Here is a 16,231-nt window from a genome sequence, read left to right on the forward strand (position 1 = left end):
ATCCTACTATCTGCCAAGGTAGAGGGTCAGTGGTAAGCATAACTCACCAAGCTATCAAGGCTACCCAAAAATACAGGGAGGTACAAGGGTGCAGGGGAGGGGGAAGGAAGTGAAAGGTCCCCATCCCCATTACTGCATCTCCAATTTTTCCTGCCTTGTACACTTTTTTTTGAGGGCCAAAAAAACCCCCACACGCTTAGTTCCACTCATGGAAAGCTGATGTAAAGTATTGTTTGGCTCTTAAGTTCATACCATCTCTACAGACCTAGAAAGCATTTGGTGTGTATGTCAGATTGACCAGGAGGCTTTTTGTCTCCCTCCTTGCTACTTGATATGGCTGTTGCAACTGCTGTGTGATGTCTGATTCACAAAAAAGCGGATGCTTATTTCAGACTATGGTGCATCTTTAATACAGTTGGTAGGGGCAGGTGCAAAGAATGCAAAACATCTCACTTGCATTTATCACTAAATACTGGTATTTACCTTTATGGGAGATTTCGTAAACATGCAGCTCATATTAATCCCTGGCATACAGGAAATGATAGTGAATGAATTAACACTTCTGCATTTTATTTGACAAGCTGTTCCTGGAACAAGACAGCACAAGTTATAAGATAACCTAGTGACAAAAACGTTTTAAAATCTTCAGAGAAGGTAATTAATGCTGAGTTGTAGGCCAAGATTCTCGAAAATGTGAGGTTAATCAAGAGCCAATTTGGGGAATGGCTGCATTTGGGTAAAGCTTCTCCGCTTGATAAACCCATATCTAGTGTAGGATATTCTCCTGACCCAGGACATTTGATATGCCCTATATGAAGAACCAAGTAAAATTATGTTTCTGTTGATATGGGACTCGTTCTTGTGTTTGCTGATACAGGTTAATTGTGCTGTGTGAATTGGTAAAATACACATCTGGCTCACCAATGTATGGGCATTCATTTAGATCCCACTTTTCTCCCTATTTGGGACTTAAAATGGCTTTTAGAACATCATTCTCCCTTTGTCCATTCTCCCACAACAACCGCCCTGTGAGATAGGCCAGGCTGAGAGTTTGTGATGGGCCCAAGGTCACCCAGCAAGCTTCCATGGTAGAAGTGGTAATCCGCCACTCTGCCAACTCCACTGAGGCTGATTCATGCAGTCACGTTCATCATTTGATGGCATTCCATGCAGAAATAGTGACTTGCATGTGTGAATGAACTATCACAGATGTAACAGACAGAAGTTTTGTATTACCCTACTTGCAGTGCTTTCAGCAGCATCGGTTCATAAATTTAGCTGAAAGCCATCCAGTGATAAGAAATAATATATGCACATATGTGAAGTGATGGGGACTCAGTAGACTTTTGGGTTCTGGAATAACGGAGTCTAGGAGGTAAGAGCCAGTGTGGCACAATTCCAACAATTGTTTGCCCATAGACAGGAATTATTTGTCAGCCAAAGTGTAGCATCTGAATTGACTCTAAACTAAATGTGTAGTAAAATAGTTCTGAATTGGTGCTGGGTTATCCAGCTGTAGTTGAGTATCACCACCAGTGATACAATAGAAATTGTATCACTGGTGGTAATGCAAGATAATGCACAAAGGGTTAAGGAGATGTCTGTTTGCCATTTTCTGTGGCTTAGATGAAAAGTGTATGTGTGTGTGGGGTACAGGACCAGTCTTTGTGAAACTATATTGTTCAAATGCAGAGAAGAGAACTGGTTAGAGTGGAATTCAGAACCGGAGTAAATTTAGCATTAACTAGTCATATGAAGCTGCCTTATACTGAATCGGACCCTTGGTCAATCTGCGTCAGTATTGTTTACTCAGACTGGCAGCGGCTCTCCAGGGTCTCAGGTAGAGGTCTTTCACATCACTGACTTGCCTAGTCCCTTTAACTGGAGATGCCAGGAATTGAACCTAGGACCTTCTGCATGCCAAGCAGATGCTCTACCACTGAGCCACGGCCCCTTCCCTGAGTCCTACCTTGAATGACATTTATTTATCTGCACAGTGGGTGTCTTTGACCTCAAAAGACGCCTTTCAGGCATTCAGCTGATGATCCACAAACCCCAGTGGGGATGTAGATTTTTGTTTCCGAAACAGCAGGCCCTCATGCCATATAGTACACCAATTTTGAAGTGCAAGCGTTTCAAAATCAGATCTTGATACACCATTGGAAGCTGGGGTGGTGGGGCTTGTCCCAGGCTTTAAGATTCAGGTATTCTGTAGTGGAAGGCGAGCTTGTGTGTATTTGTATGTGTGCCTGCAAGCACACATTCCTTTCTAGAGGATTGCAGCTTTGGTATGTAGAGTAGAAATACAAAACAACACACCCCAAGTACTATGGGATGCACAAATTTACTCAGATATAATATAGTGCCAAATAATATATGAGGAACTATTGTATTGAATGGTCTCTTATGAAAAGCAATCTAATAAAAATCCCTTCAACCTGGGCTCACACAGATTGATAGGTCCATTATTGGCTTGTCTTTCATAAGATAGCGCCCAATAAATAGTTTTCTTATGTTACTTGGCATTTTATTGTATTTATTTGGGAGGATTTGTGCTAACCATGGCACTTTGGTACATAAGGTGACGTGTATACTGTGAGTTTCTATAGTTGTCATGAGATGATGAATGCCTTCTGAAAATACATGGCTGAAGAAAAAGACCCTGTGCAAGTGTATAATTATTTATAGAAGAAATATGTTTATTTTTATAAAATTTCGGATAGATGGTTATTTGACTTCCTAGTACAAAAACCGAGCTCTAGAAATGTCTTTCAACTTTAAATATAGTAATTCAGAAGAGGCAATGTATTAACTTAAAGAAACCTTTTTTCATTTATGCAAAAGATATATTTTATTTTGTTACGTGATGTAATCCTCTATATATTTTGCAGAACGTATGAGTTGCTTTTGAATGGTGGGACTCCGTATGAAAAAGGGGTTGAGGTAGACCCATCAATTTCAAGAAAAGGTATAGCTTATTTTGGTTTTTAACTGAAAATGAAAAAAAATGTATGGAGGCAGAGGGTGGCCTCTGCCTTACGCTAGAGACCCTCAGCTTAAATTTATTTATGAATCCCTGTTGTTGCACTGAACATTGTGCAAGATTAACAGCACCATCTCCTCAAATGCTTTCCTGGGAGTCGACCCCGTTGAGTAGGTCTGAGTAGCATTCTGAGTAGACCTGCTTAGGATGGCACTGTTAAAACACACAAGTCCCTGTCAGTAGCTCACAATAGGGGAGGAAAAGGGAAGAAACTATTAAATAAATAAATATTTTCCAAAGGTGTAGATAAACTTTGGTTGATTGCCTGATGGACTGTCAGGACATTTAAAGAGATTTGCTGGAAGAAGCAAGTGTGGCAGCATTGCATCTATATATGAGGAGTTAAAGAATTCAGGCTGCGAGGGGAGGCAAGAGAGGGGAATGGAGGCGAGGCAAGCAATTTGTGGGTAGAATTAAGAGGGAAGAAAGCAAGCTAGGAAATAGCAGGTGATCAGGGTGAAGCTGAGCCAGGTAGGTGGAGAAGATGCTGGAAAAAAGAGTAAAGGGTTCCTTTTAGACTGTTTAAAGATGCATTATTTCTGACTCTGGAATCAATATGCTGCTATGTTTTTATTCTTTTTTTCCTTTTCCTAAAGCCAACATTGGTGTTTTCCATCAAATGGTAGCACTGAGGAAGCAACCTCAGCTCCTAGTGAAACTGAGGTCACTGAACACACGGTCCAAAGACATATTGAAGTAAGTACACAAAATTTGCAATAGGTGTTGCATCATGATATTGAGTTCTAGTGAATTAATTTTCTCTCATGTCGGGTTTCTGTGTATGTGATGTTCGTGAGGTAATTACTGGTTCAACATTAGTTTAAGATCCCTCCTTGTCTTGTACGTCATCTGTCAGATGCTTCCAAAGTTGCTAAATGTGTGTCAGCTGTCAAATGTAAAATACCAGTGAGTAAAAGAACAAAGTGGCCCAGACTGTGTATCAAAAGAGATGACAATAAATCACGTACCAGTTGTTGTTTTTTCTTTTATAGTAAAAGGGATACAAAAGGGGGAAAGGGGAATAAAAGGGAAAGGGGAAAAATAAGTATATCCAATATACAATTGAAAAATCAAAAATTTTGAAAGCAAGTCAGGCAGACTACATTACCCTGCTTTTCAACAGTTTTTTTACAATCGGGTGGTCACCCGATTATATAATAAAGAAGAAACTATTCGGGCCAATTGTGCATATAATATAGTCCACAAATAAAGTAATTATCTAAAACTAAAGTTAAAATTTCATTACCATTACCTGGACCAGTTGTTCTAATGGAAAATATAGGTGTTATACAAAATCACAAGTTTAAAATTTAAAAAGTGCCAAGGAGTATACTGTAATCCTCTGTGATTAGTTTGTTCTTATAAAACTATGTCAGACTGCCAGAATGAGGTGGAGACACTCTTGTTTAACTATAGCTTGATAGTTTTACAAGAGAGATGCCAAAAATAGTATTAAACTGCATTAGTCAAATAGCAGCTGTAGTCTCAAATATTAAAATCCAATATCATTGACTGTTGAATGCCTTCAAATATTTAATGTCAAATATTTGCTGATTATTTTACATGAAAATTACAGAAGGAGGCAAATTTGTTTCAGCTGTAGTTTTGGCCTGGTTATAAAACAAGAGAGGGATGCCAGTGTGGGGTAGTGGTTAGGAGTGGCAGACTCTAATCCGGAGAACCAGGTTTGATCCCCCACTCTTCCACATGAGCTGTAGACTCTAATCTGGAGAACCGGGTCTGATTCTCCGCTCCTCCACATGAAGCCTGCTGGGCGACCTTGGGCCAGTCAACATTGTTTCAGAACTCTCTCAGTCCCACCTACCTCACAAGGTGCCTGTTGTGGGGGGGGGGGGGGAAGAGAAGGAGATTGTAAGCCACTTTGAGACTCCTTACAGTAAAGAAAAGAGGGATATTAAAAAATATATTTTTCTGCATCTAAGGAGGAGGTACAGAAGAGGCTGTAGGTTTAGGACTGTTTCCCCGCCTACACCTGTATATCTGCACCAATGCCTCCCTCCCCTTCCGCTCCTCACAGTAGAGTGGTGAGGTACCATACTGTATCATACTGTTTAGCTCCTGCAGTGAGGAGCCAAAGCAAGTGAAGGGCTGCAGACTCAACCTTCACCTTAAAAGTGGGTGTAGGACCTAGACTCGCTGGCTAGAGCAGGTTCCTCACTCTACTTCTAGCACTAGCGCTGCTGTTACTGTGGCTAGTTAACATTTGATACCAGCTGTGTCATAGACTGTGAACACTGTTTTTAAAGTTCTTTTTATTCATATTTAGAACAGAAAAAAGAATGGGGTAAACATACACAATACATACAATAATTGATAACATAGGGGAAGGGAAGGTCCAACCTGTCATTCAAATAGTCTTGGTATTTAAACAATGCAAATGCAAGATATTCATGCCTAAATAAAATGTTGTTTAATTCTATCCCTGAACTTTTGCCCGCTTGTGCTTATTTTTATTTAGTCTTTTCCATAAACACTTTTTTTGTGTGTGAACACTTTTGAAAGAAGACTGCTTTCTATGGAGTTGTGCCTTTGTCTTCTACTGTGTGAAATTGACTTATCGGAAGGGCGGTGTATCTATTGCAGAGAATTAATACAAGCTTGGGAACGGTTTTATAAATTTCAACCAGTGTGCATCTTCTTGGTTTGAATCCAGACTAAACTAGCAATTTCCAGTCATTCCCCTTTCTTGCCGCAGACCCCCCCCCCATGCCATTCCTCGGGGTCCTGTCCCCCAGGACCAGTATTTTGTTGAGATCAGGGGGCTGCAGTGGAAGGAGGGAGGCAGAAAAGTTACATTCTGCTATTGGGACGTTCAGTTTGAATCTAGCCCACCATTTTTGTGGGATACCTTCCCAGCAGAGACATTTTTGTTTTCCAAAGTAAATTAGGGAAAAGCTGGGGTGGGGGATTCAGTTGGTAGCAGGATTGGTAAGCTAGAATCAGGGTGATAAAGAGTGGATGCTGGGAGGTCAGATTTATGAGGGTGGGAACAACAAATAAAGCAGAGAAGAGAGTGCTGGTTTGGGTAAGGAAAGGAAAACACTAGGGTGGCGGTGTTAGCATATGTGTGTATGTGTTAAGTGCCATCTAGTCGCTTCTGACTCATGGCGACCCTATGAATCAGTGTTCTCCAAAACATTCTATCGTTAACAGCCTTGTTCTAGTCTTGTAAACTGAGGGCCGTGGCTTCCTTTATAGAGTCCATCCATCTCATGTTGGGTCTCCCTTTTTACTGCTGCCTTCAACTTTTCCTAGCATTATGGTCTTTTCCAGTGAGTCTGGTCTTCTCATGATGTGACCAAAGTACGATAATCTCAGTTTCGTCAATTTAGCTTCTAGGGAGAGTTCAGGCTAGATTTAATACAGAATCCACTTCTTTGTCTTTTTGGTGGTTCACACTATCTGTAAAACTTTCCCGTAACACCACATTTCAGAATGAATCAATTTTCTTCCTGTCAACTTTCTTCATTGTCCAGCTTCTACACCCATACATAGTCATGGGGAATATTATGGCATGAATTAACAATCTTGGTCGCCAGCTTCACATCCTTACACTTAAGAATCTTTTCTAGCTCCTTCATGGCTGCCCTTTCCAGTCTCAAACTCCTTCTGATTTCTTGGTTGCAGTCTCCCTTTTATTTGATGATGGAGCCAAGGAATAGGAAACCTTGAACAATTTCAGTTTCTTCATTGTAACCTTAAAGTTGTGTAATCGCATCCATTCATGTCAACAACTATATGTCAAATATCAAGATCTTGTTTATTGAATTGGCTAGTTTCTGTTTTGTTCAGCTTTCTAGGAGTTGGGTTGTCTGCTAACATGCCTGATGCTTTTTGGAGCAGAGCGAGGACAAATCTCTTGTATAAAGTGAAGTATGGAACCTAGAGATAGCAGGCATGGCAATTAACGATGCGTGGCCTGGGAGGAGAGGGCTGATAGCAATTAAGTTTACCGAAAAGGAAACATTTGGAAGGTAGAGCTTATGTCTTTTATAGTGTTGCGCCTCTTGAAACTCGTATACTGTGAGCCTAAAAATACAAAATAAATAACATTCTTTCATTAAGATTATTCCAAAGCAGTGATTGCATTTTGCTTATCCTTCTTTCTTGGCACCTTAATGGCAGGATTACTTAATAATGGCCAAGAAAAGTAATTACCGAATGAACAAAGTCTATTTTGTTGTTGTTGAATTCAAAAAGCTTACATGTATTTACGTTAAGATATGCTACATCATTTCTGTAATAAAATACATTTTTAGTTAACGTTCTTTTTCCCCTCCTCTTTTCTAGCCTGCTGCCAGAAGTATTAATTGGCAGTATGTGCTACATACACCTCCTGCTGTTTTATCGGCAGATTCTGGGTGATGCGCTCCTCAAGGACAGGCTAAACATGCAAAATGCAGGTAAATATGGCAGCTTTTCTGATGGGAGGTGTTAGATGTTTCCAGAAGGAAGAGATGCAGTGCACAAGAAAACAGTATGCAGTCTTAGTGATTGTATCTTTCAGCTCTCATAAATCAGGGTCTGTTTAACTTCTGTCACGCATGGCCTGCTTATTTCAAATAGTGCATATTCTCTCAGTAGCTTAACTGTAGGTACTTGTGAAAGAAGTGCTTTGTGGGATCAGACCAAGATCCACCTGGTTCAGCATCCATTGCAAGAATCCTAGCAACCAACACGTAGTAGATGATCTGGAGAATGGCTGGAGGCCACTGATACGCTATAGCCTGCTTTCTGCCTGTCTTTGTTGAGATTGGGGGTGTCAAACATACTGCCTAGGGGCTGGATCCGGCCCCTTGACATCTCTTATCTGGCCCGCGAGCCCCCCACCCCATCCGCAGTCCTGATCTGGGCTGGCAAGCCCGCTGCGGGCTTGCTAGTAAAGGCAGCCACCACCACTACCTTGCTTCTGATCTGGGCTGGTGAGGCTTGGCCTTGACCAACCAAATGACATTTATGTCATATCCAGCCCTCATGACAAATGAGTTCGACACCCTTGGTTTAAATATTGGCTCACAACAGTTTTCTTAACCAGCTAGAGTATGTCTAAATAACAGTGGGATTTTCCTGTCAGTGGCTGGTGGAAGACAAGGTGCAGAGTCTCTGAGCACGCAGTTTATTTATCACATTTTAATCCCATCTTTTCTCCAAAGAGCTTGGGTTGAGTACATAGTTCCCCCCCTCCCCACACACACAACAATCCAGCAAAGAAGGTTTGGAGAAGGCGAGAGGCCCACAGTCACCCATTGACAAGCACCTGTGGAAAGAGGCTTAGGCGGTGCACAGTAGCTTCAGCCCAGCTTCCAGAAACAGTATGTGGAGCTCATTACTGAGCAACAGATAAATGAAACACATTCCTGTTCAGCAAGGCAAAATGCCCTTCAGGGTATACTTGTGGGTATCCCCATTAGGCCAGATATTGCCCCCCCAAAACCATTTTAATTCAGGAAAATGGCACCAGGTGGGGGGGATGACGCCCTTTCTTCGTGCATGCCACAGAAGAAATCTGAACCCCAGACCCACCCTGTGTGCTCTGTATTATGTAAAGATGTTTCCTTGTTATTTATATACCAGGAACTGAACTAATTTGATTGTAGTTCTCTAGAGTACATATCCTGTAGTTGCAGCTTTTGTATAGAAATCAAACCACTTAAAATGCCTTTAAGTTTGACAAAGAATCTGACAGTATTTGCACTGTTTCTTTACATTTTGTAGCATACAGCATCTAGCATGTGCTCTGAGCTTGGACTGTTACATTTTTAGTATACAGTTTGGTATATCAGTACAGTGCTGCACTCGAAAGGAAATCCTCGCCTGTATCTGAATAATGTGGTATTATTTTTAACTTATATGAACACAAATTCTAAAAAAACGGAAACTAACATTTTAATACGTACTGACTTATTTTATAAGACGGTCTGTTAACCTGCAGTGGCTCCGGCCACACTTTGCACCTCAAAGGCAAAAAAGTTATTTTTTCTAACACCTAGTAATAACACTAGAAGGTATTACAGAATGAGGGCTGATCCCTGTTTTACTTTTTGCACTTGAATACAAATTACTTGTCAAAATAAAAGTTGTACAGGTGTAGAATTAGGTGTGCGTCCTTCTTAAAAACACTAAGAAATGGTGACCCACCCCGTCCTTTTTTTAAATCGGGCATTGATAATGTGCAGACATCATGAAAAAGGGCCACATCTGGGGTAGCCTAGGAACCCAAAATGCTGTGCAAAAAAAGGGAGGGGTAGGCAATTGGCCAGATAATTAAGGATGGGGAGGATAAACTGGGTGGGTAGACAAGAGGGGAAGAAACTGGGTGGATGGGTGAGGGGGGAGGGTGAAAAGGAAAGCTGGATGGGTGACTGGGAGAGACTTATTGGATAAGGAGGCTGGGAAATGGCAATTAGGACATTGGGCAAGATAGGCAGAAGGGAAATTTGGCAACTGGGGGTGGGGAAACAGAGCCTTTGCAAGAGGTCGGTAAGTGGAGGCCTCTGAGGAAGCGATGGGATTTTTTCTTCCCCATGTGTCCTTGCAGGCCCCTGACTTGTTACTGGTATTACAGCACCAGTGGTTAGCATGGGCATATAAAAAATCACCCACAAGTGGCTTCCAGCTAAAAAGACAAACTCATCATAAAAACATGACAGCATGGATGCTAATCAGAACTAACAACAATATGCTGCAGGTTCTGAGAAAGCAAACAGCGGGGGGGGGGGAACCAACTCTTTTTCTGCCCCTTCAAAGGTCTCAGTGGAAAAGAACCATCCTGCCTCATAAAACTTAAAAGGGAAAAAAGCCAAGTGGGTCTCCAGTAGGAAGGGTCTTCCAAAGGCTGCGTGACACCAGAGGAGGCTGTTTAGTTTGGAAAGAAGGCGGTTAAGGGGAGGCATGATATAGGTCTATAAAATTATGCATGGTATGGAGAGAATGGACAGGGAGAAGCTTTTCTCCCTCTCTCATACTACTAGAATGTAGGGTCATCTGCTGATGCTGGAGGGTGAGAGATTGAAAACAGATAAAAGGAAGCATTTCTTCACACAACACATAGTTAAATTGAGAAACTCTCTGCCCCAGGATGTGGTGATGGCTGCCAACTTGGAAGGCTTTAAGAGGGGGGTGGACATGTTCATGGAGGATCGGGCTATCCACGGCTACTAGCAAAAAATGCTAGTCATGATGCATACCTATTCTCTACAGTCTCAGAGGAGCATGCTTATTATATTAGGTGCTTTGGAACACAGGAAGGATAATTCTGCTGCAGTCGTCTTGTTTGTGGGCTTCCTAGAGGCACCTGGTTGGCCACTGTATGAACAGACTGCTGGACTTGATGGGCCTTGGTCTGATCCAGCATGACTTTTCTTATGCTCTTATGTTCTGTGTTCTTATTGTGCTGAATATTTTCTTCCCAGAGGTGGTGTAGCACTGTAGCAGCAGCATAGTCCTGTCCCTTTATAAACTCAATGGCATTTTTGCCATATTTTAAACTGCCCTCAGTGGATATTTAGAATCGCAGAAGGCTGAGAATTGCATTTACGTACATTCCAAATTGTTCCCGTCTTTGGTAAAATATTACTAAAGCTTACAAAAATAACCAGCATGTTTTCCCTCTACCTTCTGCAGATTTGATCAGCAATCCAATTTTGTCAACTTTCCCCAAACTCATGGAGCAGCCTGATGTTATGGATGCACTCAGGGTGGGTGAAACATATTGCATCATTAATACGAATGGACAGTTCTGACGAAATTCTGTTTCTTGCCAGCAGGAGTGGAATTGCTTTGCATATTTCTGTCCTACAGAGCTGTTTTAAGCAGCTGCTCTGATGATGTAAGGCTTGGGCAAATACACTGGAAGCAAAGTAAACCAAAATAGAATTGTTGGTTGTTTCTCCAAAGACTGGGCATTTTTTTTCTTTAAAAGCCGTAATAGGAGGGGTTGGAATGCAGTTGGAGGGTGTGGTGCGCTGAAAGAAGAGCTCTGAAAGGTTTAACTTACTGAAGGAGGAATTTCTGTTTACATTTCCATTGCTCTAACAAAGTGGGGGAGGAGAAACATAGCATAAGACATCCCCCCCCCCCCGCTCAAGTCGTTGAATTTGTGTGGGGTACTGCCCACAAATGAGGATGAAGAAAATGCAAGCTGGTTAGGCTGGGGACTGAATCACGGCAAGGAAAAGCTGTCTCTCAGAACACTCTTTGGCATCTTTGCTACCACAGGCTGTGGCTGTCTCCATCTTGTGAGCATTCTGGGAGCATCTGATTAGCCTCTGCTGGAGAGAAACTGCTGGACTAGATGCATTGTTGGCCTGATCCAGTACTGGCAGTTCACAGTAAAATCAGCACAATAGCATGTGGTGAATGTGAATCAGAAAGGATTTGGGTATGTTTAGTTGGGGGGGTTAATAAGGGGGTTTGATAACATTCAGATATTTAAAAAAAATTAAAGGAAGAAAAGCTATGGGCCTTGTCTTCTGAAAAGACAAAGACTAGTAGGCTTAACCTATAAGAAATGTAGATTTGAGTTGTACATTGGGTGACCCTCCCCTACACACACATTATGTAGAGCTGTGCCTACATAAGGAAGCTCTGAATTCTCCTTTCTTGAAGGTTTTCAAGGGGAGGTTGGATCAGCATCTGTCAGCTGTTACATTTATACATGTGTGGTCTTTTCCTATTTAGGCTTGATTCGGAGACCCAGTTTGGTCACCCACAATGTGATACTTTTGTGATTCTGAATGTTTTTTTCACACGCATCTCCACCTTATTTCTTTAAAAAAATTAAACTGATATTGAGCCTTGGATCTTTATTTTCAGAGTGCCTGGGCAGAAAAAGAAAGCACACTAAAGAGATCTGAAAAGGTATGAAAGCCAGAGGGCTTTTCCTATATTTGTTACATATTATGGGGGTGGGGGCTGAGAAGACATGTGGAAGAAGAAAAACCTCTGCTTCCCCAAATCTTGTTCAGCCTGTGTTTTTTTTTAATTCCCCCCTTCCTCCCAACGCTCTGGCTACGTTTCCTCCCCTAGTCTGCTTGCTGTTTTCCCCCCTCCCCTGCTTGCCCACCTACCTGATCTTGTCTCGTCATCAGCCATTTGCTCCTCTTGCTTCCCCCCCTTTTCTGTTTCCTCCCTCTCGCAGCCCCATTGGTATGTTTTTGTCCCCTTCCCCATCTTCACTGCTCCAGTTTCCCTTCCATCTTCATCTGTCCCTCCCTTTCCCCCCTCACAGCCCCGGCGTCCCCTCCCAATCCTCACTGCCTCTCTCCCCCTTCCCTTTAGTGTCCTGTTCTACAGCTCTCCTTAATCCTGAGGGGGGCCACAACAACCCAAAATGCCACCCAAGGAATGAGGTATTTTACTTTGATGTCTGTACATGTGCAAATATCACTTTCCCCCCTTTTTTGTTCTATTGTTAAAACCACTCCTCCTCTAGTTAAGTTCTCAGATTTTTTTTTTCCTGCAACCAACCTGGAGGTTCCCGCAACTTTGCAGAAACATCTATCCTAGCATCAGGTGGCCTCATTGGGTGAATTATTTTTGATCTGGGGCCACCTATGGGAATTAGTTGTACAATGTGTACTTATTCACTACCACCTGATCCCATGCACTGTGGTGCAGCACATGATTGGGCCAAGAGCTCCAAGCACTGGTACAAGAGGACTGTAGCCCCCTGCCCTCCTCTCCCGCCACTCCCTGCCCCAAAGCCATTGGCTGGTCTAGTACTTTTGATCCTCCTGCTGGGATAGGTTCAACAAGTCCTCCTGCCAGCATAGCCTCATGCTGTCTTAAGAACTGTAGCCAGGGATTTCTTCTTGCTTTTAGGGGCAAGCAAGGTGTAGCTGCCTAGCTCTTCCCTGCTTACTTCACACAGCGTGTTTGCCGCACACACCCAGTTCTCGTCAGCTGCAGGAGAGGATCGTGGCCGGCCTGTTCACATGCCATGAAAACAACTGCAAGTGTTGTTGATGGTAAAGTTTGATTCCCCGAGGAAGCGCATTGACGCAAAATGCGTCAGGGGTCATCCTATTAAACTGTGTTCTGCTGGTGCAGCACACACAAGCCATAGATGGGCTAGTATAAACTGAAGCTGCTATTGACGCTCTGTCATGCAGTCTTCTTGCTCTGCAGAGATGGATATACTGAACATGAGAGGGAACGATCAGACAATGAGATAAGAGGGGGACAAAGGGACAGGGTGATATGAAGATATGCTTGCTCTGCCAAACAGATGGCACAACCATTTATGGAATGGGTAACTGCTGGTTACCCCCGCCCCCAGAAACAGAAATCCTCTGCTGATTTTTTAATTGTATTTTTGGGTTAAAATATTTTAATTCCACCTTTCCCCCCAGGTAGTACCCTTAAGGTCACTGACCATCAAAACAACAACCATAATACAATGGCAAAATAACAAAATGTATCGCTAACAACAATGTTGCAGACCAGCAGCTGAAAGAGCAATAATGAAAAACCAAGGGGTTGCTGTGCAGAGGAAGGCACTGGCAAACCACCTCTGTTAGTCTCTTGCCATGAAAACCCCAAAAGAGGTTGCCATAAGTCGGCTGCGACTTGACGGCACTTTACACACACACAATAAAACCCCAGCCAGTAGCAGATCAGTGGTATGTAACCTAGGCCGAAGGGCACACAACTGCTTTAGCCGTAAGGTCTGTGTTAACCTGTAGCCAGAAATATTAGACCCAGTTTTATGGTAAATGTTTGCTTTTTTTCCTCCTTCCACTCTCCCTCATCCCTTTTCCCCTGCTTACATTCTCCCTTTTCCTCCCCTCCCATCCTCTTTCCCCTTAAAACGATCCTAAACAAAAGCTTATGGTGATGCTGTGAGTGATATTAAGTGGGACTACAGCTTACCTCTGGGCCCTGACCCACCAGTTGAAGTTAAAGTCCTCTATTTTTATAAATTTATATCCTGCCTGTTTATTTCTGCCCCACCTAATCTATTCTGGTTTTGCAAACATATTTCAAATGTTGTTCTATCTGCATTCTTAGCTGGTTGTGTGGGTGTGTAAAGTGCTGTCAAGTCGCAGCCGACTTATGGCGACCCCTTTTGGGGTTTTCATGGCAAGAGATTAACAGGCGGTTTGCCAGTGCCTTCCTCTGCACAGCAACCCTGGTATTCCTTGGTGGTCTCCCATCCAAATACTAACCAGGGCTGACCCTGCTTAGCTTCTGAGATCTGACGAGATCAGGCTAGCCTGGGCCATCCAGGTCAGAGCTCTTAGCTGGTTAGCACATGGAAATATGTGTAACTTGAGGATGCTGTTTAATGCCAAATTTGCATCTTGAGTCCTCTGTGGTTCATAGTATTCTTTAAACGGCTTCATTTGGTGGTCAGCTACTGCTTTTCCCTAAACTGTGATATTTTGCCTCACTTATCTGTGCTCTGATCATATCCAGAATACTGTAATGTGGTCCTTGAAGATTATTTGGAAACTACAGATGGGGCAAAATGTGGCAGCGTATTAATGAAGTGGGTCAGATGATGGAGAACATATCCTGATGGTCCTCAAAGAACGTCATCGGCTGACAATTCAGTATGCTGGTTCTTATATTTGAAGCCCTAAAACCTCTGGAGGGAGGAAAGGTGGCATGGTATAGCGTGATCTTGTCAGATCTCAGAAGCTATGCAGGGTCAGTACTTGGGTGGGGGACCACTAAGATAGACTCTGCAGAGGAAGGCAATGGCAAACCACCTCTGCTTCTCACTTGCCTTGAATGCCCCTTGCTGGGGTTGCCATAAGTGAGTTGTGTGTACATAAAACACCTGAAACTGGAGCTTGCTTGTCAGGATCAGACTTAGTGGCCCTACTTCTCTGAGATCAGGAGGTGGCAACCAGAGACAGGACCTTCTTTGCTGTGGCACCTTGACTGTAGATCTTTTCTGCAGTGCCCCTGATATTGAACTTCTTGAGCTTTAAATGTCAAAAAGGAAGGGTTTGCAAGGCTGAACTACTTAGTAGGGTGATCGGGAAAAATGGTTAAAGATCTGCTGTTTGTGTTACTGGTTTTGGTATTGAGGTTGAGAATTGGTTCTTAGTTTTTGTGATTACAGAGGTGGTTGTAATGGTTTTCATTTTTTTAATTATGGTGTTATATAACACTTTAACTTGCTTTTGAGTCCTTTTTGAAGAAACATAAGCTAAAATGTCAGAAATAAATAATTTTATTTTTCCAAGCATTTAGTTAATTTTATATGTTCTTGTATTGTTTCTATTTTACTGTTGCATTTAAATGCTCATTTACTCTACTTTTCTTGTTGTTTGCACAGTTTCATATTCCAGCTTCAGATATTTTGTTTTAAACATTGCCAGTCACCTCAAGCATTTTTTAATGGAGAGGCAGCTAAGAAACAGGTTAAATGAATCAAATTGGAGAGCAAAATATTTTAATGGTTTTCCTTTCTTTTTCTTCTTCTCAGAGAGACCGGGAGTTTCTGAAGTCTGTGTTCACCCTGGTTTACCATGATTCCGTCTTCCCTCTGCTGCAGTCCCTACTCCTCCCTGAGTATAGGTGGGCAGAAGAAGAGTCAGAAGGCACCCGTTGGCGAATGATTGCCGATTTCCTGAAGCAGAATCGAGAAAAAGATGGCGCTCTATCTTCACTGCTCTCATCAGAAAGCCTTCACAAAGCTTTTGATATCACAGAGATCGCGTATGATTTCCTAGGGAAGGCACAGAAGAATAGTCCCTGAGTTCAAACCAATTTCAAGTTCCTTGAACTCTGCCAGTTGCCATGCTAATAAGAATGAACTGAATACATCAGAAAACCTAGCCAAAAAAGGGGGGGGGAGGAGTTTTATATGTTTTATAGTGTGGATTTTTTATTCCATTTTTACAACAATTTTATAAGCAAATTGTATTGCTGTTCTTTATATCATGTTATTGTTACTTTTATAAAGTATGTAAAAATATATTTGGTAACTCCTTGATAAAGCTCTTCTGCTGAATTTTACATTATTCCTTCAGAGAGTTTTCATAGCATTCCCTTGTCTTTTCTGGAGTCTTCCTTACAGCACACATTACGTTAATGTCAACTTGTATTGCTAATCCTTAATATTTTAGGAAGGTGAGTGGAAAATGTCAGAACATTCAGACTATTCCTGTTAAATCGTAAGGGCTACCTGATGTCTTTGGTTAGGAGCCAAAT

The 16,231-nt window shown here is 42.3% G+C and overlaps 1 protein-coding gene across 2 annotated transcripts in view; it reads left to right on the plus strand.

Annotated features, from left to right (window-relative positions):
• The window catches only part of NPHP1 (nephrocystin 1), a 41,764-nt gene extending 25,940 nt beyond the window's left edge, over window positions 1-15,824 (plus strand). The window contains exons 15-20 of one of the 2 annotated variants that reach the window (XM_056852695.1): window positions 2,892-2,968; window positions 3,640-3,739; window positions 7,355-7,467; window positions 10,688-10,761; window positions 11,879-11,923; window positions 15,504-15,824. In XM_056852695.1, coding sequence (XP_056708673.1) covers window positions 2,892-2,968; window positions 3,640-3,739; window positions 7,355-7,467; window positions 10,688-10,761; window positions 11,879-11,923; window positions 15,504-15,776 — 682 coding nt within the window. In that variant the 3' untranslated portion in view covers window positions 15,777-15,824. The remainder of the gene's footprint in view (window positions 1-2,891; window positions 2,969-3,639; window positions 3,740-7,354; window positions 7,468-10,687; window positions 10,762-11,878; window positions 11,924-15,503) is intronic. The other variant, XM_056852696.1, reaches the window with a different exon arrangement.
• The last annotated feature ends 407 nt before the right edge of the window (window positions 15,825-16,231 follow it).

This window comes from Euleptes europaea, chromosome 7 (assembly GCF_029931775.1).
Source record: "Euleptes europaea isolate rEulEur1 chromosome 7, rEulEur1.hap1, whole genome shotgun sequence".
NCBI lineage: Eukaryota > Metazoa > Chordata > Lepidosauria > Squamata > Sphaerodactylidae > Euleptes > Euleptes europaea.